Below are 25,455 nucleotides of genomic sequence, written 5' to 3' on the forward strand. Positions count from 1 at the left end.
AATTCTTTAATTACTAGTTCTGGTAAATTCCCTAAATTGGTTAGAAAGGTAAAATGGCGGAGGTTCCCACACCAGACCGAGTTGCCGAGGAAAACGAGACTGCAGCAGTAGCAGATAAGCAATCAGAAGGGAAAACACCACAGCTAGAAGACCAATCCGATACGGTGACGGGTCAGCAAGATGACGACACGAGTAAGGCACGTGCGACGGCGGCTACTTCGTCTAAGAAGAAAAAGAAGAAAGATAAGCCAGTAGACAAGAAAGTGGAGGATGCCAAGAAGGCGGAGGATGCAGCATCTATTGCAATGTCTAACGTAAAGAATTTGCAAGAGCTGATTACCAAACTTAGCAGCATGCAGTCGGAAACGGACGGGCCCTCTAAAGGACATGAGTTTTGGGACACGCAACCAGTACCCAAACTAGGTAAGAGGCTAATAACTTGTATTAACACCTGCCACATCATAAGTGGTGGAATTTTAGCACACTTTCTGCAGAACTACTCTATTTATTACTGTATGTATAAATTCTTTTAGTCTCTTGGCGCCCCCGACCCTAAAAGAGGGTCTGGTACAAAAAGTTTGAACTCTGGAATGTTTATTGGATGATGTTTACATGCTACGTAAGTGCAGTGTGTTTACGTCGCATCGATTCAACCAGATCCGTTTACAGCATCACTAAACTAATGGCACTACTTTATTTGTACAACATTAAAACAAACCCAACAGACATTTTTCGCCACAATTTTAAGCAGATAAGTCACCAGATGTAATTAACCGTGAGCCACAAATCTTTTGAAATGTATGCATTTCATAATCAATTTGAAATGGAGCGATCTGATTGGAGCCACCAACATTCTGGCAGCGCCAAACTTTTTGTACAAAGTTTCACCAGACCCTCTTTTTAGGGTCAGGCGCTGCGAGACTAAAATTTTTTGTAAATACATCCACTCTGTGGCAAACTATTTTATGATGCCTGGCTAGCTACACAGTGTGCTAATAAGTGAAGTTATTCTATCATGAATTAGTCCACTCCAAAAGATTCTCTGTTTCCTGTCCACCACCTGCATCCTGGTGACTGTCAGCTCTAAATATTCCATTATTCTGTATTCTTCCATTATTTCTTGCATTCTGTACAGGATCATCTTGTAACAGTGTTCGCTCACATGTCGGTAGTGCTATCAAGTCGGCTCAACTTCATGTTTGTGTTATTTTTGCAACTTGGAAAGGAAGGTACAACCTTAAGCAGCTTTGTAGGGTTACGCCTGGCAAATAATGGCTTGAAAAGCTGCCAATCTTATAATGGAAGTGGACCACCTGCTTGCACACAAATATACCTGATTCCAGGACGAGCGAGAAGCAGAAAATTTATTTGGAGTGGCCTTATCTGTCCTCCTGTCATTTGGTTGTTTACTTTGCTACCATGATAGAAATAGGAACAGCCGATTCACAACAGTTTGATAGTTGCTGGTGTAGTATGTATATTGATAATTTCAGGGCATGCAGTTCTTGCATGCTATTAGGAATTACACGAGGAAGGTGAAGTTGAAATATCAATATGTAATTACGCACTACCACAGCAATTTAAAGAGTTCATGTGAGTTCAAAACAATAATGATGTCATTTTTCTGGTTCCAGGCTCTACAAACTGCCATGTGTCTATTGTAACTTGGCTCTCACTAGAAACCTGATTGACCGCTGTCCATTAATCGGTAGTTACCTGTGTGAAGTTTGAAGACAACAACGGCATACTAATTATTGTTGGGTGGGAAGGTGGAAATGTTGATACTTCACCTTCCTCTAATATGCCTGCATGCCCTGAGCCATTTGGAAATTACATTTCGGAAGGCTCCATCTCATATCAGCATGTAAGTTTGACCCTTCGATAGATGGCAATACTGTAAGGATGGCTTGTCACCTGACTACCTCAGGTAAAGTTTGATGGCCAGTCTGCTACTTGCAAATTATCTGCTGATGTTATTCCAGCTGTTGCAGCATTTGAACTCTGAGTGACCCTTTGAATATATCAGTATTAATACCTGCCTTGCTTAAGCATGTCTTCAGCCATCTAGCCGTAGTGGCTCATAGATGTTAATTTGCCCTACAAGACTAGAACACTAGAATTTCAGGCTCTCCCAACAGACAAGAATATCTTACTTTTCTTATCCTAAGGTTGGAATAAATATCTTGTCTGCTTACCTGGGGTAGAAGAAATCTGCTAAGGGTCTTGGTGCCCTGCTCTGCTTAGACAAATGCTGAGCTTTTAAAGATATCCCCGGCTGCGGTAAATGAGCGAGCACAGATGTTCAGCATGCTTAGATCTTCTACCCTCGCAAGTCTTATTAATGCTAGAAGCATTGCACTTTTAGAATAAGTACACAAAGTGACAAGGCTTTGTTACTCAGTCCCTCAGAATCACTCCTACATCCTTAAAGGTAGAGTATCTAACCAATGGTGGCCTCTCATTGTACACATCACCGAACATCTTTGTGTTGACCAACTGTTATGTCCATCAATATTGACCTATAGGAGTTTAATGGTTGATAACAATATCCCTGTTTGAATAATTCAGCTAAAATGTTTAAAACATTTCTCTACAATGGGACCCCTGTTCCTATGCACACACCAGCAAGACCAGTTAGCAAACAAGGAGTTATATTTTGACTCTGTTTTGAGTCTCCATGATGCCAACCAAGAGACGGTCTAAAGCTCTATTGAAGAAAGTCCTTATGGTGTAAAGGATTCGTAAAGGATTGCTGGATATGGGCCATGCCACTAATACAGTACCCCCTGATTCATTATGATCTCCTGTGCTGGTGGTAGGATCACTAGACTTCCTGAGCTGGTAGTTTCCTGGGACAATTTTCCAGAGTTCCCAGGATAGTTGGATAACATGACTAGGATATCCTAATACTTTTGCTGCCTGTCCCTTTACCTGGCTCAGACATCACGTGGGGGGGGGGGGGGGGGGGTTGAGGCCAGTCCTGGTGAATACGTTGTTGCCAGTCTGGTCTCCAGCTGTAAAACCTATGTTTGTGGATTCAGCATCTATCTATTTTAAGCGGTCTTTCATTGATCTCGGCTCCTGATCCGCTGTCACATTGTCCTTCCTGGGCAGACATTCATCTAGTAGGAAGATATTCCTCTAGTCCCACATTTTTGTTGATAACTGACAAAATACCAAGGGATGTGTCATTGTCTAAATAGTGATCCGCTGCAAGTTGGCAAAGCATTGCAGAGCCAAGAATACCATTAGCAGCTCCAAGTAATTGATATGGTGAGAGCTTTCTCTACTGACCTGTTTGTTGTCTGCCTTCATGGGCTCCCCCATCCCATTTTGGAGGTGTGTCATACAGCACCACTAAGGACTTTATTGGGGTTTCCTGTATAGGGCAACCCACCAGTTCAAAGCCTTCACTGTTTCTGTGGTCAGTGTCAGATTGACATTGAGTCTCATTTACACTCTCACACTCCATGGTATGGTTCTCTGAAGTGACTGAGTTGATTGAAATTACAGTGTGCTCTGTAATGGAGGAGAGCTTGTCATATTGCTTGTGCCAAGGCTGAGACCTTCCTCGCCAGGTCCCTCACTGACACATTTTGTTGGTGAACAAGATGCTGGGATAGTTGCTGAGTTTCTCGGGTGGGAAATTAGCTAGAGATTTAATGCATCCACTGTAAACCCCAAGAATTCCTTCTGGTTACCCAAACCTGGTAGATCATTGGAATTGGCTCCTGGGGGAGGGGAAGGGGAAAGATCAGTAGTAAACCTAAAAGCTTTCAGTACATTTGTGAAAAGCAAACATTTCAAAGTTACATACCCTCCCAGACCTCATCCAATTCAAATTAATGGATAGACTTGAAGTCTACCTTCAAGTACCAATCCACCAATAATGACAACACCAGTGGGAACACAAGCTTTATCAATTTCAGTGCCTCCCTTTTTGGTTAATATCAGCCCCATGGGTTTCCACTAAAGTGATGAAACCTGTGATAGTAGCACTTTGCCACTTATTCATCTAGTCATATACTTGGACAATACACTGGTTCTACACCAGTCAAAGGCTTCTTTCCACTAGTGATAAAAAGCTTTCTTGGGAAATAGTAGCCTCCTCTACTGTACCTATGGACAGTAGTTCTTTCACCTCCTTGGAGGTCTTTCCCTGCTTAATGAGGTGTTGACACATGTTCTGTTTCTAGTCATTTTGGAGGGTTCTTCTCTCTAGCTTCTTGGTCTTTGGTTGTATTTTTTCTTTGGTTTATTGGAGCCGTAGTGTTACCACCTTGGCGGCCCCTGTTGTGGCTTGCCTGAAAACCTTTCTTGTTTTTTTTACAGGTGGATTCTCTGCCTTCTTCATGGCTTTAGCGGAGAGAATTTTGGATAGAAGGCTAAGGTGAGCTTCAATACTGCAGCGGCCTCAAGCTTTGCCTTGGCCTTCTATCCAAAATTCTCTCCAACCAGAAAGAGTTGGGATCCTTTAAATCTGCATCCTTCACCAAGATCTGCAGTTGTGGGTTCAAGGCTGAAGTATAACGTTCCATATCAGTGACAAGTGGTATTGAATTGCATGAGCATATGGCAGACTGGACGGCCTTTTTCAAGTAGAGTGTTCTCTAAGAGAGCAGTTGGTAGGACAAGAGCTTCCATATACATCTGTTAGGTCCTAAAGGCCACCTTGTCATCTTTGGCAGTGTCCTTGCAGAGGGTTGCTGCCACCATTGTGGGCAGAACATCTACTTGGAGTCTGATTTGCCGTATTTGGTGGCCTGAGCTACCACTCCAGCCACAAGTTGCCTCTAAGAGAGCTTTGCCTAATTGGAAGTGGCTACTGGAGCCATTGCTTTCCAGGGTCGTCACTACTCATTAGAAGGTGACCATTGCAACCATTATAATCATCACCATCGTAACTATTGGTGAAGGCAAAGGCGGTGACTACCTCCATTACCATTAGTGGCCTTTAGATCCTTCTGCAGGAAGAGTCTTGTATGTAATAGTTTCTCAGTAACATTCTCCATTGACATCAATAAGTGCTGAGCTCTAATTGAACAATTCACTGTCACAGCAAGTAAAATGCCAAGCTACAAGAGATACATGGTAGTTATGTGACATCATTGTTTTTGAACTCTTATTGAGATGAAGCCCTCCCGAAGTATTCATGAGTATATTTCCTATGATATGATATCAAATGGGGGAAGTGTTACTTTTTGATGTCCTTATTATACTGACTCTTGGTATCCTTGGTGATGTCAAAAGTATTAGACGCTTCAGTGACTTGTGCTGAAGATGAGATTATAGCAATAGTAAGTGAAGGAATATCCTCACAATTTCATTGTGGTGGTAATAGGATGGGCAAGTCACTTCATCAATTCTTCGATCCCTTTGTAGCAAATACAAGGATTCAATCAAGGCCGTCAGAGTAGGTGTGACCAGTGAGGCCAGGGCCTCACAAACTTGATGAAGTTAAAAGTAGAGCTGCAACAAATATTCGATTTGTTCTTTGTTCTGATGTTCGTTTGGTAAGATTTTATCTGAATACTAAATTTACCATTCGGATATTTGTTTACTAGTACTTGTAGTTAAAGTGGTGTTGGTTACCAGCTATACTTCTACAAGATGGACTGTTCTGCCATTTAACCACCATTAACTTTGCATATATTTCAGAGAGAAAGTAGATGTGGCAATATGTAGCTAAACTCTAGCACTTTTAGTGTTAATCAAAATGTTGCTAAATAGTTCAGTATTCGTTCGTTAAGCCATCCAAATATCTGGATATTAAATTTGACATTCATGTACAGTCCTAGTTAAAATCACTTATCTAACCTTTCTTTCACCCAGAACAGCTTCATGTCCTCTCCATCTGTATTAAGCACCTCTAAAAATATTTGCCAATTTTATTGTAGCTTTAGTTTTGTAGCTACTTTGTAAACATTCCTCTCATAATTAGTAAACTCAAATGGTAAGTTACGGAGGTGCTTTTTGTCAGTGTCCAGTCTAAATAAAGAAGTTTGATCAGACTCCTGGAGAATACTGTATGACAGGACATTTAGATGAAAGAAAACATTTGTCAAATTTTAAATTCATCAGATGTCAAGTCAGTGTTTAGTATATGTGATTTCTTGATTTCATCAAATTTTCGTCAGAGTTGATTAATTATAAGTATGTCAATTTTTCCGTCAATATTTCCTATCGTACGGTACAATGATTCCAGTTTTTGCTGATGGCACCTTTCTTCATTATGAAACATGCGTTCTAAGAATTTTTTTAATAAGTCGTAAGAATTTCACAATTAAGCTTGTGTAAAACAAGTGGGATTCTTGCAGATCAGTCACATGAGCAGAGAACTACATTGTTTTATTGACATCATTAACCGAATCTCAAACAACACTACATCGATAAGTGTAAGGAATAACATCAATTAGAGATCATAGGAAAAAAGTAGGGAACAAGGGAGGTCAGTAGATATACTAGTGAATGTTTACTCCCTAATTCAGTCAAAGGGTATAGACTGAATTATGGATTAAATGTTCGCTATTGTATCTTCAGGTGTAGGTGGCCTCCCTTGCCCTAATTGAACAAATTTTTCCTTATACTTGTCTGTTTCCTTTTGTAGCATAATTATGGCCACACATACCACATCAAAAGAAAAGTGACGACAGAGTTAATGTTTTTCTGTAAACATGTTCCCCAACTATAAGTTACTGACTTGAAAAGCGAAGTGGTCATTATGCTTTGCTTTCAGCTATGTTCAGCCTGTTACATTGTTACAAACGAAAAAAACAGTAGAAACATATCTGCAGTCAATCCAGTCACCATACTAGTGAAAATTTAATCCTATTTCAGTCTGTACCATGTCCCTTATCAAACTTAAAATTCCTAATTTTTCCTTATACTTGTTACTACCAAATCATTTAGTTTCCTCCATAGCTGGGGCTGTACTAATAACATAAATGATTTCGGGTGACATTGATTATTGAGTTCTTGAGCTGTTAATGGATCGAGAGATAATTATATATTTTTTCTTTTTTAATTCGAAAGTTTTGTCTAAAATTGTTTGTAAGGTTGTCAATGTATTTAGTGTTAGCGTATTGCCTTGAATTACGGCCAGTCTCTATAAATTCCTGGTCCGGTTTAGTCATGGTATACAGCATCTTAGACAATGGCATTTCAAGAATGCTTTGATATTTACAAAGTATGCAGGAATTTTATTCTAGTAAGACACCTAGCCACAAACTTTAACAAATTACATACTTTGTGGGTTCATAACAAAATTCCAGTCACCACAGGCCATTGTCTAAATTACTAAGACACACATTGCTAGGAGTCTTCAGTGGGTAAACACCCCTCAGGAATGATATAATAATCACCTCGGCTCCGCCTCGGTGATTATTACATCATTCCGTCAGGTTGTTTATCCACTGAAGACTCCTAGCAATGCATGTCTTACCTATACATAAAAAAAATAAATGCCAGGTCTCGAATAAACGTTTAGTGCAGTCATTATTTTTAACAATTCTGGGTGGTGTTATAAGCGATGAAATGAAGAACGTTTTTGTATGAGTTCCTTTTGAGCTTGAATCTGTAAAATATGCTGAGGGGAACATCAAGGAGAGTCCAGGAGAGTACAACACCAAGGTATGAAGTTGAGACTTGAGAATGCTGATCAGGTATATAAATGCCGGTCTGGTTTAGTAGCCGGGGTAAAAAGTTGCTTGAAAGAAATAAATGCCTGGGCCATAATTTGAGACAATACAGTACCCTTCTGGTGATATTTGACAAAACTTAACAGTACACGTCCAGATGATGGAACAAATTAGCTGCTTTTTGTACCGAGAGTTTATAACAGAAACTTCCATACAAATATTGTGAACTGTTGATTGGGCAATTTCTGAGTGACTAGCCATTGGCTGGCTCACACATTTAATAAGTCAGAACATGGTCATCAATAACATACAGTCGATTTCAGGTTGCTTGCGAATGTGATTGAACAATTCGCACACATGATTGCTCGAGCTGCTTCGTTTCAATCATGATCCTTTTAGTAGCACAACTACATTATTCACCTTGATCAACATTTCATTTGTTAGACAATGCCAGGGACATACTGAGGTAGTTATTAGGGACATACTGAGGTAGTTATTAGGGACATACTGAGGTAGTTATTAGGGACATACTGAGGTAGTTATCAGGGACATACTGAGGTAGTTATTAGGGACATACTGAGGTAGTTATTAGGGACATACTGAGGTAGTTATTAGGGACATACTGAGGTAGTTATTAGGGACATACTGAGGTAGTTATTCAATACATTAAAACACTGCATGTAAGCATTCATCAAAAATCACGTGTGAAAATTGTTCAATTGCATTCACAAGCAATCTAAAATAAGATCATGTGTCAATCATGTGATGTTACAGATGAGACAGTAGATGATGTTGGACCAGTAGAGCCAGACAAGAGTGAGATCAGAGAAGATCCGTACTCTCTACCAGACAAGTTCAAATGGGATTCACTGAATCTTGATGATGATAAACAAGTCAGTTCAAATTTATGTGGTGATTTTAACATGGCTTCCTAGTCCCTACAAACTATTTGTAATACCGCATGTATTGTCCTTTGTGTGGGAGGATCAAAGCTCCGTCATTTACTGTATTTTCAATTAGTTGTGTAACTGTACACTATGAGTCATACAGTACAGTTATCTGGATAATTGGGCAAATACGGGCTAACAATTTATGTAAGGAATATTACTAAATGCATGTGTGACATTGTATATTACTAAAACTACTAGCCAAACTGACCCAATAAATTTGTTCTTCAACTAGAAATGGACTACATGAACACTTACTGATGATCCGATTGCCAAAAGTCAAAGCAACAACCCCCACTACCAGTACGACGGACAACTTGCATGACATTGTAAATCACTAAAACTAATCCTACCAGTTCATTCTATGACTACAAATAGAATAATATGATAACTTACTGGTAGTCTGTTTACCAAAAATTAATTCAAGACAATCGTTGTGACCAAGATGACCCAGGAAGTATACTTAATGCACCACTGGGGGGTGTCTTGAGGCAAACACAGCATTCGTCTCCACTTTGTGCTGTATTAACTTTCTTGACATGTCTCCGCATGTTGTATTTTCCATACACATGCACAAAAACACTGTAAGGTGTACTTCATGACCTCATTAATAAGACCACCTCATTATAGTGACCATGTCAAGGAGGTCCCAAACATAGCTAAGGTGTACTTCATGACCTCATTAATAAGACCACTTCATTATAGTGACCATGTCAAGTAGGTCCCAAACATAGCTAAGGTGTACTTCATGATGTCATTAATAAGACCACCTCATTATAGTGACCATGTCAAGTAGGTCCCAAACATAGCTAAGGTGTACTTCGTAACCTCATTAATAAGACCACCTCATTATAGTGACCATGGCTACTAATGAGGTTTCACTGACTCAGGGCTCAACCCAGAATATTAACCTAGAGGGGGCGAAATAAGTCGCTTCGGATTCTAGGGGGTCTGGGGGCATGCTCCCCCAGGAAAATTTTGAAAATTTAGGTGTAAATATACTCAATTTTGGTGAAATTTTACCGTGATGCCATTGAATATTGACCATTGGATTATACAACCTTGGGATCAATTAAACCTTTCCATTTCTCAAGGCTTTAGGTATAAACCTAGGGGGGCAATAGCTAACCCAGAGGGGGCCTGTGCCCCCCCCCCCCCCCCCCACCCCCCATAGATTAACCCCTGACTGTATTTGTTGACATATTCCTCCCTTTTTAGTTGACAGAGCTACACCAGCTTCTCTACGAGAACTATGTTGAAGATGAGGACAATATGTTTCGGTTTAACTATTCCAAGGAATTCCTCAGATGGTCAGTTGTCTGTGACATCCTATCACTGTAGTGATCCTGTCATGTAGGGCCCTACAACCACCTCACTACAAGCTGTCATGGTATTGTGGTATTCGTGTGATCGGTAGTAACAAATTGGTTGGCTTCATAAGTGGTGTTCCTGCTGTGGTCTCTGTGAAGGGCCAGTAAGTGTGTCCTCTTGTTATGTATGACATGTTTTGCTGCCTCTAGGGTCAAAACAATGGCAGAAATCAATTTTCTCTGTGTGCACAAGAAACTACGCAGCAAACGCATGGCTCCCGTCCTGATCAGGGAGATTACGAGACGAGTCAATTTAGAGAATATTTTTCAAGCACTTTACACTGCTGGAGTGAAGCTACCTACTCCTATAGCATCCTGCAGGTCAGTGTTGGGAATAACAACACGTTATGTAATAGTTGTTACATTTTGTGATTTCAAGTAATATAACACGTTACTATTCATAGTCTAGTAATATAACTTGAGTTACTTTCAAGGTACCCACAGTTCGTTATATTAGTAATGTGTTATTACGTAACACGTTACTATTACAATTCGTTAGCGACGTGTAACGATATTCACAACACATTACCAGGTCCATTCCTAACCAATTAGTGTTACTCAACAGCTTAATGGTCACGTGATTTGCCAGCAATGTTTAAGTATGGCTAAAGAGAGCATCTCTATGCAGGTACAAGAAGCCAATAGCTATATTTACAGTTACTATATGCTAGCTCAGTAACTAATATGCAAGGTGTAAAGGAAAAGTGTATGGTCAGAGCAAAAGTAACTTAATGTAATATATTAAGTTACTTTTCATTTGGAGTAATATCTAACTGTAACTTATTACATTGTCCAAAAGTAAAGAGTGATATGTAATATATTACAATGACAAAGTAACTTTCCCAACACTGAGCAGGTAGATTGGTATTTGTTGGTGGGTGTGCCTGAAATGATTAAATTATATATGACTTACCAATGTATACTGTATGTGTACCTGTACGCTAGCAGGTGGTTAGCACAGGTTGAGTAGAGGCATACCAATGAGTAGATCTGTTATCGGCTATATCCTTGTTATTGTGTTAGTGCTGAGCAATAGTAAAAATTTTACTATCACGATAGTTACTCATTAAATATCGCGATAGTGAATACTATCCCGATAGTTTATGAAACACTTTGCTCTTAACAAAGTCTTAGTTGTATAGCTATGATTTGTAGTCATATAGAAAGTTATTTTGCATGTATAGGACATTTGTTAATTAACTGCATGGGTGGCCGTTGAATATGTACTTTTGGTAAAGCTTTTACAGGCCACTCCTTTGTAAGAAAGCTGGTAATACCAACTGTAAAACAGTATAGAAGGGTTGTTAATACCATTTTAATGCAGATCTGAGCTTATCATAACTATCACGATAGTGATATCCTACTATTGCGATAACGATAGTGATTTACTATCACGATATATCACACTATCGATACTATTGCTCAGTCCTATATTGTGTATCAGTATTGGATTGGCAACATGTGTAAACTAGCGTGGGCTTTAAGTTACTCACCTATTTAAATCTAGTTGTCTCTCCTTTGTGTTGTTCCATGTTCTGCTCAATGGCTCTCATGTGATGGGTAGAAATACACATCTCCACGCATTGTGCAAATGATCGTTTAGTAACTATCAACTCTGCACAGAGCCTATCCTAACCCGTAAACCCAAACACTCTCCATGTCATTCAAAGTCAAAGTGTATTGTAGCTTTGAACTGGCTGGGCATCAAAGCCATGAGCAAACCACATTCCCATGATATTGGCTGGGCAATATGCAAGTTAAACCCCGAGCCACGCCTTTGAATGCCCACACTAAAATGGTGTATGTAATGTCAACTGTTGTGAAGTCCCACGCTGTCACTTCCAATTGAATTTAGAGTGCAAATTGTTAGTAGAAAAGTCTGTGTGACCATATCAGATCAGCTTTGGTTATCAACTTGATGATATTATTTTAGTATATGTTAAAGTACTGCTACGAGTGCTATATGAAAAATAAAGTACGAGGCGCGGCTGAGTGCTTTATTAGCATCGAGGCCAAGTACTTTTTTCATATAGTACGAACAAAGCAGTGCTTTAAATTATTCATGGCACTTTCTAGTCATGTAGCTTCACCTGGCGATATGATACACTGGGACTCGTAATTTAACATGCGTTGCACAAACTATTATCAGCCTGAATGCACACAAACTAGTTTAACAAAGTAACTCACGCGTAGTTTACCATATTTTAGCATAGTAGATGTTCATCACATATTTCGGCAGGTTTTAGTCAAAACCCACAATCAATTCTATTGTGACACATGGTGAAGTATTTCCGTGATAACTCCAGGACTTGTCCGTTTACATTAACAAGCATAACAGCAACGTTATCTTCTCCCACCCATCATCAAAGCGTTTAGGTATGTCTATAAAAGCAATCCAGTGGTAGAACTCGTATTGGCTGGGGTGATTGATTACTCAGCGCAGCGAGGCTATCAGCCTTCACTGGCTTGGGTGATTAGTCGTACTGGCGTGAGCACAGCGGGCTATTAACCTGCACTAAGGTGCATGGGCAACTGTGCTTTATTGCCCACCAAAAGTGCTTTATTGCACAAAGATTGCTTTATAGCACTCTTTGTGGCCAATAAAGCACTGTTTGCCCTAAAGTGTACTTTATGAAATTCAAAGTACACTTTTCCTTTGATCTCGACCACACAAAGTTCTATAAAATCAGTTATTGGAATATCAGCTAAGTGATAACAATGTACCTCTAATAGAGGGATTGCACGCGAAATGTATTATAACGTATTTTCATAAAATGCTTAACAACCATTGCTTGTCAGACATTTGTGAGGTATGCAAGTGAAGGCTACAGCCATTCTCAATGGTTCAGTGTAGAACGAAAGACGTTTGCTAGGTTAGTCACTTGTATAAACAAGGATAGTTAACACTCCTGACTAATCTATGAAATTTGATATTATGCTTGTCTGACTTAGAGCTACTATATTAGGGATCATGCAGTTTTGGGCTTTCTTGCCCAAAAATATCACCCTAAAACCAGCCTCAAATTTCCTTCATAACAGCTTGGCAGTATTGATTAGGCATAGCCAAGCCCAAAAAATGTCTTCAGAGTGACTCCAAACCCTTCCAACAAGTTTCTACGGAATTTTAAAAATTTCTATTTAACAGAATTTTATTCTGACTAACTAACTAACTGATGCATTCATACAAGCATAACTTGACAATGGATGAGGCTACAGGCTTGATTTTTTCACTGTTCGACGTCGCTTCATCCCTAGACATGCCTTTTCTCCAACCACAGTACGTACAATGCACGTATCATGGACTTACTCTTGTCCTCCTTTGTGTTCCAGTTCTTTTTGCTGACAACGCAAAGTGTCAATTTGCGATAGTGCGATACGGCTTCCCTCTGGCTGTGTCATGCTTTTCGTCTGCATTTTCCGTAGTGACTGGATTCATTGCAGAGAAGTTTCTTGTACTGTTCTTCATTTGTAACAGTGTGTAACGAGCAGAACATAGCTACAAACGAAGCATAATGGCCACCTCACTTTTCAGTGCGTAATTGATTATTGGGGCACACGTTCAGATGCAAAATTATTTTAGGGAATGTCTGGCCGGTGCCATTCTTTATTTTAATGTGATACAAGTGGATTCAGTAGTCATAATTGCGTTATTAGAAAAGTAAACAAACAAGTAGAAGGAAAAATTAGGAATTTTAAGCTGGATTAGGGATCAAAGAACAAAAAAGCAGGGAAACAAGGGAACAGCTGAAAAGTTGTGAAACAAGGGAGGTTGCCTATACCTGCAGATATACTAGTGGACACGTAATCCCTACTCTTCAGTCATACCCTGCTTTTTTGCTCTTTGATTCCTAATCTTCCTAATTTTCCTTCTACTTGTTTAATATTTATTTCTAAAGCTTTTGACAGAGATAATCGTACACTTGTAGTTGGTAAAGTGTGGTAACCAAGTGAGTGTATTCACCCCATTGCGTACCATTGAAAAGTATACCTCTGGGCAATATCATGATATTATCGTATATTGGGATATTTACATCTGATACCATCTTCGAATTGCAATATTGTATTTCAGTAATTTTCTGTATTTAGTGTAATTATACATATTTACACATTTTTATGCAATTCTTTGATGGAAGTGCTAGTCAAATTATATCCAAAAAATGTGCTGGTTATGTATTTGTTAGAAAAATATTTTTGCTATACCACCTAAAGTGTGGATATCGTGATATTTAGTGATGTTTCAGGTGGTGATACATTGTTGGTAGGAAATTGTGATACCGCCCAGCTCTATGCCTCACAAATGTCAAGAATAGCAACGATTATTATATGTTTTTATAATACACACCACAAAACTTATCGTGTGCAAACCCTATTACAGTGGAACCTTCCTTAACGGTCACCTGAGTTGGGCGGTCACCTCAACATAGCAGCAACATGACTACGGTCCCAACCAATTCCCAATCAGTTTGTACAGAAATAGTTTGCATTAAGCGGTCACCTCTATAACACGTATAACAGCCAGCTTTAGCAGTCCTAAACAGCACTTCGCTACATAAAAGGCCTCTCACAAAGCAGCCAGCTATAGCCATTACGGTGAGTAAACTAGCTGCACTACTTCATACTTCTGTAATATGGAAAAGTTATAAACTCACAGTATAGAAAAGCTCATGGCCACTCCATGGCTTTGTGATTCTAATTAAAGCTCACCTTACTATTTTGATTCCTGGATTTGCAATTGTGTAGTTCACAGTTCACCGTCTTTAAGGAAGTCCCTGTTTTTACTCACAGACTTTGTAGCCAGGGATCATAATCAGCTCAATTGCTGTCTCCAAACTCAGAGTAGCTTCAGGCTCTTTTCCACTAATTTGTCTGCTACGTAAGTAAGCGATGTACTGGAGTATAGCTAAATGCATTTTTATAGCTAAACCTGAGTACAGTGGAACCTCTTTTAATGGACCCTCCCTGTAAAGGACACTGTACATTTAACCTCCTTATAAAGGACAGTTACTGAAGTCCCTATAGACCTTTACCAATACAATTTTACCTCTGAAAGAGGACAACCTCCTTATAACAGTAAAATTTTATCAAAATTAGTTGGTCCCAAAGTGTCCGTTAAATAGAGGTTCCACTACATATAAGTCCCAGGAACCATTGTATAAAGGTCAAACCTCAGTTTATGGCCTATGGCTACTCTATGGAGGATATTGAGTTAGGTATCCACCTCTCTATAAAGGCCAAATATTTCTGGCCCGAAGGTGACCGCTTTAGACAGGTTCCACTGTACTTCTAATGCATTTAAAAAATTATTGATTTAAAAATGAAGTAGGTTCCAGTAGTGAAACAAGAGATGATGGTAGCAATGAGGGAAAATCCCTAACTACTTGGCATTGTAGGAGTAATGCCAAAGTAGGGATTTTCCCACATTGCTACAATGCCTAGTAGCTAGGGATTTCCCCTCATAGCTACCATCATTTGTTGTTTCTCTACTGTTTATTGCTGAAACCCTACATACTTCATTTTTAAAGCAACTGGTTTGTTAACTTTTAACTTTTTGTTAGAGCATAGCTATGAGATACTCATGTGGCTGTGACTGCTGTATTAGAGTATCTAAATCTTGCCATTCAGCTACGCAGTAGATCAAGTTAGTGGGTGTGGCTCAACTCCTTGTTTCCTACAGAGCTAGATCATTGTCGCGGCATATTCTGATCATTTAAGAGGGCGTGGCAATTGTTTTAACCTTTAAGGTGGCATTGAAGTAATCAAATGAAGCCTTACAAGGCTGCAGCACATGTTGCTGTCAGACCTTCAGTGCTGGTCACTGCAAAGTGTTATAATGGGACATCATGTTTGTGACCAAGCATGAAAAAAGCACGGAAAACTATAAAACAAAGCAAAGCGCTTTGAAATATTGAAAGAACCAGCTCTATCAGACTGTCAGGCTACTATTGTTGATACAAGTAACGATATTCACGTACTAACTTCATCACCTTGTCAAAACTCTGCTAACTTCACAGGCGAACAACATCAGCTGCCATCGCATGATTACTGCTTTACGGAGCACGTCCTGGCCAGCTACACTGTCTCACAATTTACAAAATAACTTTATATTTATGTACTGTAGACCCTCAAAATTTGGTAGAGGCACTGGAGAAGCGTTTCTTTATAGGGCCATGGATCGATTTTTCGAGATTCGCTCTTGATGGGTGTGTTATCCCATGTTGAAAGATGCGGGTTTGCTTTTTAACCAGTTTCCACGTTGTTATTGTTAAAAAGGAATCCATACAGTTGTTCTAGAACGTGAGAAACCATAAGAGCCTAAGCGGCTTAGTGTTAGGTTGTTTCTAGGTCAAGGTATTTAATTCGGCTTATAAGTTCAGAGTTTAATAGGCATGAAATTAAAGTGGATGATTTCACAAAACTTGGCATGTTAAGCTACAACATTACAGACTATCATAACAACCCTCTAGACCTAGACTACATGGTTCACAAGTGAAGTTCTCCACCACCCTAAAATAGCTAATTAAGTGTGTGGGCTAATTCCAATTTTGACAAATGGGCATTGTACGGCTTCACACAATTACTTCTGTGCCACCTTAAACCCACATAATCCAAAACTTGTAAATACGCATGCCTTGCACAAAGCGTTGTAACGTTCAAAGCGCCTATGTAATTTGCGTCATTCTACTCGTGGTGTAACAAGGAATATGATACCTAGGGTTTTACCCTAACACTAAACAGTTAGGCCAAAACTAGTCCTGTAAGTAACTTTTCGGTAGGGCAATTAAATTTTCCAACAGGCCATATGCAACTCAAGTGAGTAAACCCACAATTGAAATCAAACACGTGGCTAGAATTTGGGAACACAGAGACGTGACTTGCTGTTGTTCATTGCTTCACAACAAGTAAGCTGCTGTAGTTACAGTGTTCATTTAACCTTCTCCAAGTAGCCCAGTGAACAGACTTTTAATCAAAGTGTTGTTGTGGGCTATAAGAATTAAGTTACCCCACCTAGTGTCGCCATGTGTGCCCATATTGTGTAAACATGCATTTCCCAAAACTTCTCTGCAGGTTTAAGGGTTAAAACCACAGCTACCTAATACTACAGTCTATTAACTACCTTAAATAGTTTTGTGGTGTCTAAATACACTCCTTCAAGGAAAGTGTCGATACAGACTCCTTGTTCTGGCATGAAGAAGAGGACAACCATTTAATTGAAGATATAAGGAATGGAAAAGCGAAGAAGCCAGGCATTCAATAGAACTGCAAAAGGTACATCCCACTGGTGAGTTTGACATAAAATGGTGGCCACATGCTGCTTCATTTGGCCTCTAGCTAGGGACGCGTCTATTATACCAGAATAATTTGGGAATAAAATAGGTAGTGGAACAGAATTGGGAAATAATCAGATGAGTTCTAGTGCAAAATTATAAGCTTTTCTTGTAATGTGATGCAAAAATCTTTTTAATACACCACTGAAACAGTGCAAGCATAAAAATGGTTAATAAGATCGAGATACCCTAATAGAGCAGTCACTTATACTCTAATAGAACCAGGGGAGGAGAACAGTACTCAAAAGTGGGGCAAGTCATGTAGGTTGGCTGTAAGTTACAAAATCATTAACTCTACCATAGTGTACTTTGCACTCTAGCTTGCAAAGCATGCCAATACTAAGAGGGTCTGCCCCCACAGGAAAATTTTGAGATTTGTATGCTTTGAGATTGAATCTGAGAGCATTTTCAGTGGAACATGTGTACTTGAATAGGACACTCCTATGCAATGACTATCATTGAGACACTGTACAATTAGATACATCAGTAAATGAAGGCATTTCAGATAGACTCGTGCTGTTGATTGATATTAGTGTTAGTGAAGACATTTTGAATTAATTGCATATAGCAGGGAAAACTTATAATGATTCCACTGAATGTTCTATTAGAGTAGTTAGGTGACTGCTCTATTAGAGTATATCGATCTCGTGCACTGCCATGCGGTGTTTCATGTTTGCATAACCTTTAGCACAAACCCCAGTAAATAAAGGTAATTAAGTTCGCTAATGACTACAATAGTTGCTTTACTTTGGCAACTGGGCATTGGAAAAAGTGAGGGGGCAGTTGCCCCCCCCCCCCCCCCATTTCTCCGCCCCTGAATAGAACAGTCAACTTCCAGTCCATAATTCTAATATAGCAGTCACATATGTAAAACTAATAATAAACTAGTTTTTGCACAAATTCCAGGAATAATTTTGGGAATAATAGGTAAATCCAGAAAGAATAATTGGAAGATTAAAAGGCATAATAGACTCCAGCCTGCCTGCCTGCCTGCCTGCCTGCCTGCCTGCCTGCCTGCCTGCCTGCCTGCCTGCCTGCCTGCCTGCCTGCCTGCCTGCCTGCCTGCCTGCCTGCCTGCCTGCCTGCCTGCCTGCCTGCCTGCCTGCCTGCCTGCCTGCCTGCCTGCCTGCCTGCCTGCCTGCCTGCATAGTGAAAATTGTCGATGTAAAAAAATTTTAATATCTGGATGCCTGTAAGCGTTGGATGCCTGTAAGCGTTTTCGTAGATGTTAAAGTATTGGCACAAGTACTATAAGAACACAAGGCATAGCCAAGTGCTTTATATTAGCATCAAGGCCAAGTACCAAGTGCTTTATTTTTCATATAGCATGAGCAAGGTTATGCTTTAAATGATTTATGGAACTTTCTAGTGTAGCTTCACCATACACTAGGACTCGTAATTAACACGTGTTGCACGAACTATTAGCAGCCTGAATGTACACAAACTAGTTTAACAAAGTAACTCACGTGTAGTTCATCATAGTTTGGCATGGTAAACGCCTGGCCACAACAAAGTAATGAAGCCTACTGAATGAAGCTTATTCACCAGCTTCTTACTTATAGCCAAGATTTGCACATTGTCCAACAATGTAATCATGTCACATGATAAGGTGGTAGTTTCACATAACAGCTTAAGGCTGTGGACACAAAGTAATATAATATGTAATATTATTATAGTTACTTTATTTTATGGGTAATATGTAACTGTAACTAAATAGTTCAGTTGCAAGTAATATGTAACTAGTTACTTTTACAAAGTAACTGTCCCAACACTGTTTGCATCACAATAAAGTACAGTTGTGGAAAATAAAGAACAGTTGAGCATTGATTGGAAAATAAATACAAAAAACAAGATCACGTGTGTAACATTTCTAATCACCAAAAGTAGCCAAAAAGATACTATTTGCTTGTATTACTACCACACCTGTACTACACAGACACTTACCGATTGTCTGATGGCTGAAAACTGACGCAGTTCGAATTCACGAAACGAATGCTCCAAGCAGGGCGACAAGAAAGCATTCTAAACCAGTTAAAGCACCGCTACACTTGTACAATATGGAAATAAAAGCACGAGGGCGTGGGCGAGAGTCTAATATAGCACGAGGCGAATAAAGCACGAGATCATGCCCTCGTGCTTTTATTTCCATATTGTACGCGCAGCGGTGCTTTAGCTAGTATATAAAGCACTCTTTGGGCAATAAAGCACACTTTGGGCAATAAAGCACTCTTTGGGCAATAAAGCACTCTTTGGGTAATAAAGCACTCTTTCCCCTAAATTGTACTGTATGAAATTTACACTTTTTCCTTTTCACTGCGTATGATATTTAAGACATGACTATTTAGTGGCACACATTACTTTAGGAGGATCCTACTATACAGTACGTACTGTTTGGATATAAATTCTCCTTTTTTAAAGCATTTAAAAAAAATAAGTTGGAAGGTGGTCTTTAGTTGTGATGTGTTGATACCTGAATGTAGTGACGTACTAGTGACTGAATGTAGTGATGTACTAGTGACTGAATGTAGTGATGTACTAGTGACTGAATGTAGTGATGTACTAGTGACTGGATGTAGTGATGTACTAGTGACTGAATGTAGTGAGGTACTAGTGACTGAATGTAGTGATGTACTAGTGACTGAATGTAGTGATGTACTAGTGACTGAATGTAGTGATGTACTAGTGACTGAATGTAGTGATGTACTAGTGACTGAATGTAGTGATGTACTAGTGACTGAATGTAGTGATGTACTAGTGACTGGATGTAGTGATGTACTAGTGACTGAATGTAGTGATGTACTAGTGACTGAATGTAGTGATGTACTAGTGACTGAATGTAGTGATGTACTAGTGACTGAATGTAGTGAGGTACTAGTGACTGAATGTAGTGATGTACTAGTGACTGGATGTAGTGATGTACTAGTGACTGAATGTAGTGAGGTACTAGTGACTGAATGTAGTGATGTACTAGTGACTGGATGTAGTGATGTACTAGTGACTGAATGTAGTGATGTACTAGTGACTGAATGTAGTGATGTACTAGTGACTGAATGTAGTGATGTACTAGTGACTGAATGTAGTGATGTACTAGTGACTGAATGTAGTGATGTACTAGTGACTGAATGTAGTGATGTACTAGTGACTGAATGTAGTGAGGTACTAGTGACTGGATGTAGTGATGTACTAGTGACTGAATGTAGTGATGTACTAGTGACTGAATGTAGTGATGTACTAGTGACTGAATGTAGTGAGGTACTAGTGACTGAATGTAGTGATGTACTAGTGACTGAATGTAGTGATGTACTAGTGACTGAATGTAGTGATGTACTAGTGACTGAATGTAGTGATGTACTAGTGACTGAATGTAGTGATGTACTAGTGACTGAATGTAGTGATGTACTAGTGACTGAATGTAGTGATGTACTAGTGACTGGATGTAGTGATGTACTAGTGACTGAATGTAGTGATGTACTAGTGACTGAATGTAGTGATGTACTAGTGACTGAATGTAGTGATGTACTAGTGACTGAATGTAGTGATGTACTAGTGACTGAATGTAGTGATGTACTAGTGACTGAATGTAGTGATGTACTAGTGACTGGATGTAGTGATGTACTAGTGACTGAATGTAGTGATGTACTAGTGACTGGATGTAGTGATGTACTAGTGACTGGATGTAGTGATGTACTAGTGACTGAATGTAGTGATGTACTAGTGACTGAATGTAGTGATGTACTAGTGACTGAATGTAGTGATGTACTAGTGACTGGATGTAGTGATGTACTAGTGACTGAATGTAGTGATGTACTAGTGACTGAATGTAGTGATGTACTAGTGACTGGATGTAGTGATGTACTAGTGACTGAATGTAGTGAGGTACTAGTGACTGAATGTAGTGAGGTACTAGTGACTGAATGTAGTGATGTACTAGTGACTGAATGTAGTGATGTACTAGTGACTGGATGTAGTGATGTACTAGTGACTGAATGTAGTGATGTACTAGTGACTGAATGTAGTGAGGTACTAGTGACTGAATGTAGTGATGTACTAGTGACTGAATGTAGTGATGTACTAGTGACTGAATGTAGTGATGTACTAGTGACTGAATGTAGTGATGTACTAGTGACTGAATGTAGTGATGTACTAGTGACTGGATGTAGTGATGTACTAGTGACTGAATGTAGTGATGTACTAGTGACTGAATGTAGTGATGTACTAGTGACTGAATGTAGTGATGTACTAGTGACTGGATGTAGTGATGTACTAGTGACTGAATGTAGTGATGTACTAGTGACTGAATGTAGTGATGTACTAGTGACTGGATGTAGTGGTGTACTAGTGACTGAATGTAGTGATGTACTAGTGACTGAATGTAGTGATGTACTAGTGACTGGATGTAGTGATGTACTAGTGACTGAATGTAGTGATGTACTAGTGACTGAATGTAGTGATGTACTAGTGACTGAATGTAGTGATGTACTAGTGACTGGATGTAGTGATGTACTAGTGACTGAATGTAGTGATGTACTAGTGACTGAATGTAGTGATGTACTAGTGACTGGATGTAGTGATGTACTAGTGACTGAATGTAGTGATGTACTAGTGACTGGATGTAGTGATGTACTAGTGACTGGATGCTCAAACTAAACATGTAGACACATTTATGTTCTCGTAATGTTATGCTCTGTCCATACAATTTTCACCTGTCAGTTGCCTACATTACCCCAGGGACTGAGGTGACATGTTTGGTTTGTATACATCTGGTCACATTTGTAGGAGACGTAGTTGTGACTGGAATAGTCCCAGCTCTCTTTGAGTTCCCATTGGGGACGGTGAAGAGCTGTTGTTCTGTTATTAATGTATGAGCCCCTCCTCTTGTTGATTACATAATCTCTCATGTGAGTGTGGCTGCCATTACTGCAGGTATTGGCATCGCAACATCAACCCAAAGAAGCTGGTGGATATTCAGTTCTCTCATATCCCTCGTAACATGACCATGCAAAGGATGATCAAGCTATACCGCATCCCTCAGGTATGAACCTTATAAGGAGTGTAGTATGGGAACCATAATTTGGACTTCTCAAAAAGTATCCCTTAGTAACCAGGACACCTTGATAACTAGGACACCTTGATAATCTGGACACCTTGATAATCAGGACACCTTGATAATCAGGATACCTTGATAATCAGGACACCTTGATAATCAGGACACCTTGATAATCAGGATACCTTGATAATCAGGACACCTTGATAATCAGGACACCTTGATAATCAGGACACCTTGATAATCAGGACACCTTGATAATCAGGACACCTTGATAATCAGGACACCTTGATAATCAGGACACCTTGATGATCAGGACACCTTGATGATCAGGACACCTTGATGATCAGGACACCTTGATGATCAGGACACCTTGATGATCAGGACACCTTGATGATCAGGACACCTTGATGATCAGGACACCTTGATGATCAGGACACCTTGATAATCAGGACACCTTGATGATCAGGACACCTTGATAATCAGGATACTATTGGTTGGTCCCAAGGTGTTCATATTACACTGAACCTGTTAGTGTGGACACTTGAGAACACCTACATATTCCAGACACTTAGTTTAGGTCCCTTAATACCAGGAAGAAAAAAAAACACCTAGACACCATGACACCATGATAATTTATGAAGGCACAAGTACTTAAAGTCTGTAGCACACCTGGTCCTACAGCCTCTTATATTAAGTGTGTTAAACTGGACCTATAGGCCATACATTATTTTTTTTGTTTGTATTTATTTTCTTTGTGTAAAGGCAACAAAAATTATTGGACTGAGGAGATTAGAAGTACGAGACATCCCGGACGCTTATCAACTAATGAAAGAAGTGAGTAAATTTTAGATAGTTGCCATGGTGATGATTTAATTACTGGTTTTTGCTAGTACTTGAGCAAATTTGAGCTCACCCCAATCTTCTCCAATGAGGTAAGATGACATCACATGATGTCACTTCCTATTATTACTCATTAACACGTAGGAGGAGTTTGCTCATTGGTTCCTACCCAGACCTGAGATCATCAGCTGCTTTGTGGTTGAGGTAGCCCCACCCACCTATTGTACACTAGAGATCACATAATTCCCACAGGATCCTGTTACTCACAAAATAACAGACTTGATTAGCTACTACAACTTGCCATCAACCATTGTCCGCCATCCTGTCCATAAGCAACTGAAGGCTGCATACGCTTTCTACAATGTTCCTGGCAAGCACAGTTTACTGGACTTGATGTCTGATGCTCTAGTGCTAGCAAAAGAGGTCAGCTACATTTAAGTTTTGTTTCCTTCAATAACTACCCACATTGCTCTAGTCTGATCCAATTGCCTTTGCATGTTGTAGTGCTGCAACAGTCAGCTTATAATTCGTAGTAGAGATGTACCAATATAACTTTTGTACTGATCTGACATCTTTTATCTAATAACTATATGTGACAACTGATGTGTGACAGGTAGTTCTTGTAGTATTTATAATCTCAGACTAGTAAGCTTATTGGTCAATTGTTAGATCACAGTATTGTTACTGGAATCAATACCAATGGTGGTGTGGACACCACCCAGACAATCAGCACCCTCAAATACCTTAATACATACTCCTACCAAGAATTGCATGAAACTTGTAGGCTGTTGGTAGCAGAGATTTTTATAGTTCTAGACTATTTGATATGGTGTAGTACTATTATTCATTGTTTTTCTCCCAAGGATCTCTGGTAAGTTCAAGGGACTAAGTTTCAGTGGATAAACCAATAATCTTGGGTCTGTATGGCTTCTTGTAGTTTTCAATGGTCATTCAGCCAATAAATGATAGTATACTATTAGTGTACTATTAGTATACTATTAGTGAATAAGTTTAGTATGTTTGAAGACAGGTGAATCAGTGATTAGAAAGATCGGTATCGAATCAGTACGTAGCTTCTACAGAAAATTAATTTTGCTTAAATCGTCCAGATCAGCACCGGTCCGATGCTAGATCATCCCTAATTCGTAGTTGAAAATTGTGGAGTGAATTTCTTGGACTTTTATGTAAGTGTTAATCTAGACTGGTATACTGCAGGTTGTCATGTTTAGTTGGTTGGTGGTGAGGCACCAGTGGCAGGTGCCTTTTGTGGTTCCAATGAGCACTTGCCCTCTGCGCTTTGCATTTTCTTTTATCTTCAATCTGTTTGTAGTCTTCTTCATGCTAGGGAACCATATCAAGGTGTATTAACACTTTGATGCCACAAATTTATTTGAATCCCTCACGGTGATATGTTACCAGTGGTAGACACTGAAACTGCACGATAGGACTCTACGAACTAGCTGGACCATTAAAATTGAGCGACACGCCCCTTTATGATCTAGTACAGCTGATCAAGGGGCATGCCTCTACTTTGATGTCATGATCACGCCCTACACTCAAGATACTCTAATAAAGCAGTCACCCTAATACAACAGCCATGTTCAATATTGTAATAAAACAGTTAAATGTACTAGTTGTTTTAGCATTACCTGACTACTTCACTTGATTATGCACGCACTCACCCCCACACACTACACGATTGAGTTTTGTGCAATTAATTATAACAACATGTGATTAACTACTCCCCTGCAGGAAAACTTTGATGTGTTCAATGCTCTTGATCTAATGGAGAATAAATCGTTTCTAGAAGAACTGAAATTTGGAATGGGAGACGGTCACCTTCATTACTACTTGTACAATTTCAAGTGTCCAGAACTTCCACCTGATAAGGTCAGTTTTTAGAGGGAAAATGGCCACGTTATGGAGTGACCTTGTATTTGCAGGTTGGTGTAGTGCTGCAGTGAATGAATTTATTAGAACCAATTTTTTTTTATATTCTTCATATGTCATGATCCCATTGGGATTATTTCATTATCTGAGAACAATGTTAATACCAGGGGAGGGGTGAAATGTTTCATTCTATCAGAAGACTTCGCAATTCATCGTGAATGAATTATGGTCCAACCCCAACACCTCAGTATCAATACCAAGTATTCTAATGTGTGAATTGGTAGTGTATCCTTGTGTGTCCCAGAACCCTCACAAACCTTCTTTCAGCCATCCCAACACATTACATCACTTTCCTAGCTAAGAAACAAGTACTACATTATCCATACTTGTTGTGAATGG

General features: G+C 39.4%; 1 protein-coding gene across 1 annotated transcript; it reads left to right on the forward strand.

Annotated features, from left to right (window-relative positions):
- Position 1: 1 nt before the first annotated feature.
- On the forward strand, positions 2–25,211 carry LOC136248676 (glycylpeptide N-tetradecanoyltransferase 2-like). The gene is made up of 12 exons (XM_066040457.1): positions 2–423; positions 8,412–8,530; positions 9,803–9,894; positions 9,942–10,058; positions 10,105–10,275; positions 22,203–22,311; positions 23,089–23,160; positions 23,217–23,258; positions 23,311–23,370; positions 23,419–23,589; positions 24,919–25,056; positions 25,110–25,211. Exons 1-12 carry the CDS (start codon positions 54–56, stop codon positions 25,128–25,130), a joined length of 1,482 nt encoding a protein of 493 aa, XP_065896529.1. The 5' UTR covers positions 2–53; the 3' UTR covers positions 25,131–25,211.
- Positions 25,212–25,455: the final 244 nt, after the last annotated feature.

The sequence above is a fragment of the Dysidea avara genome, chromosome 3 (genome assembly GCF_963678975.1).
Source record: "Dysidea avara chromosome 3, odDysAvar1.4, whole genome shotgun sequence".
NCBI lineage: Eukaryota > Metazoa > Porifera > Demospongiae > Dictyoceratida > Dysideidae > Dysidea > Dysidea avara.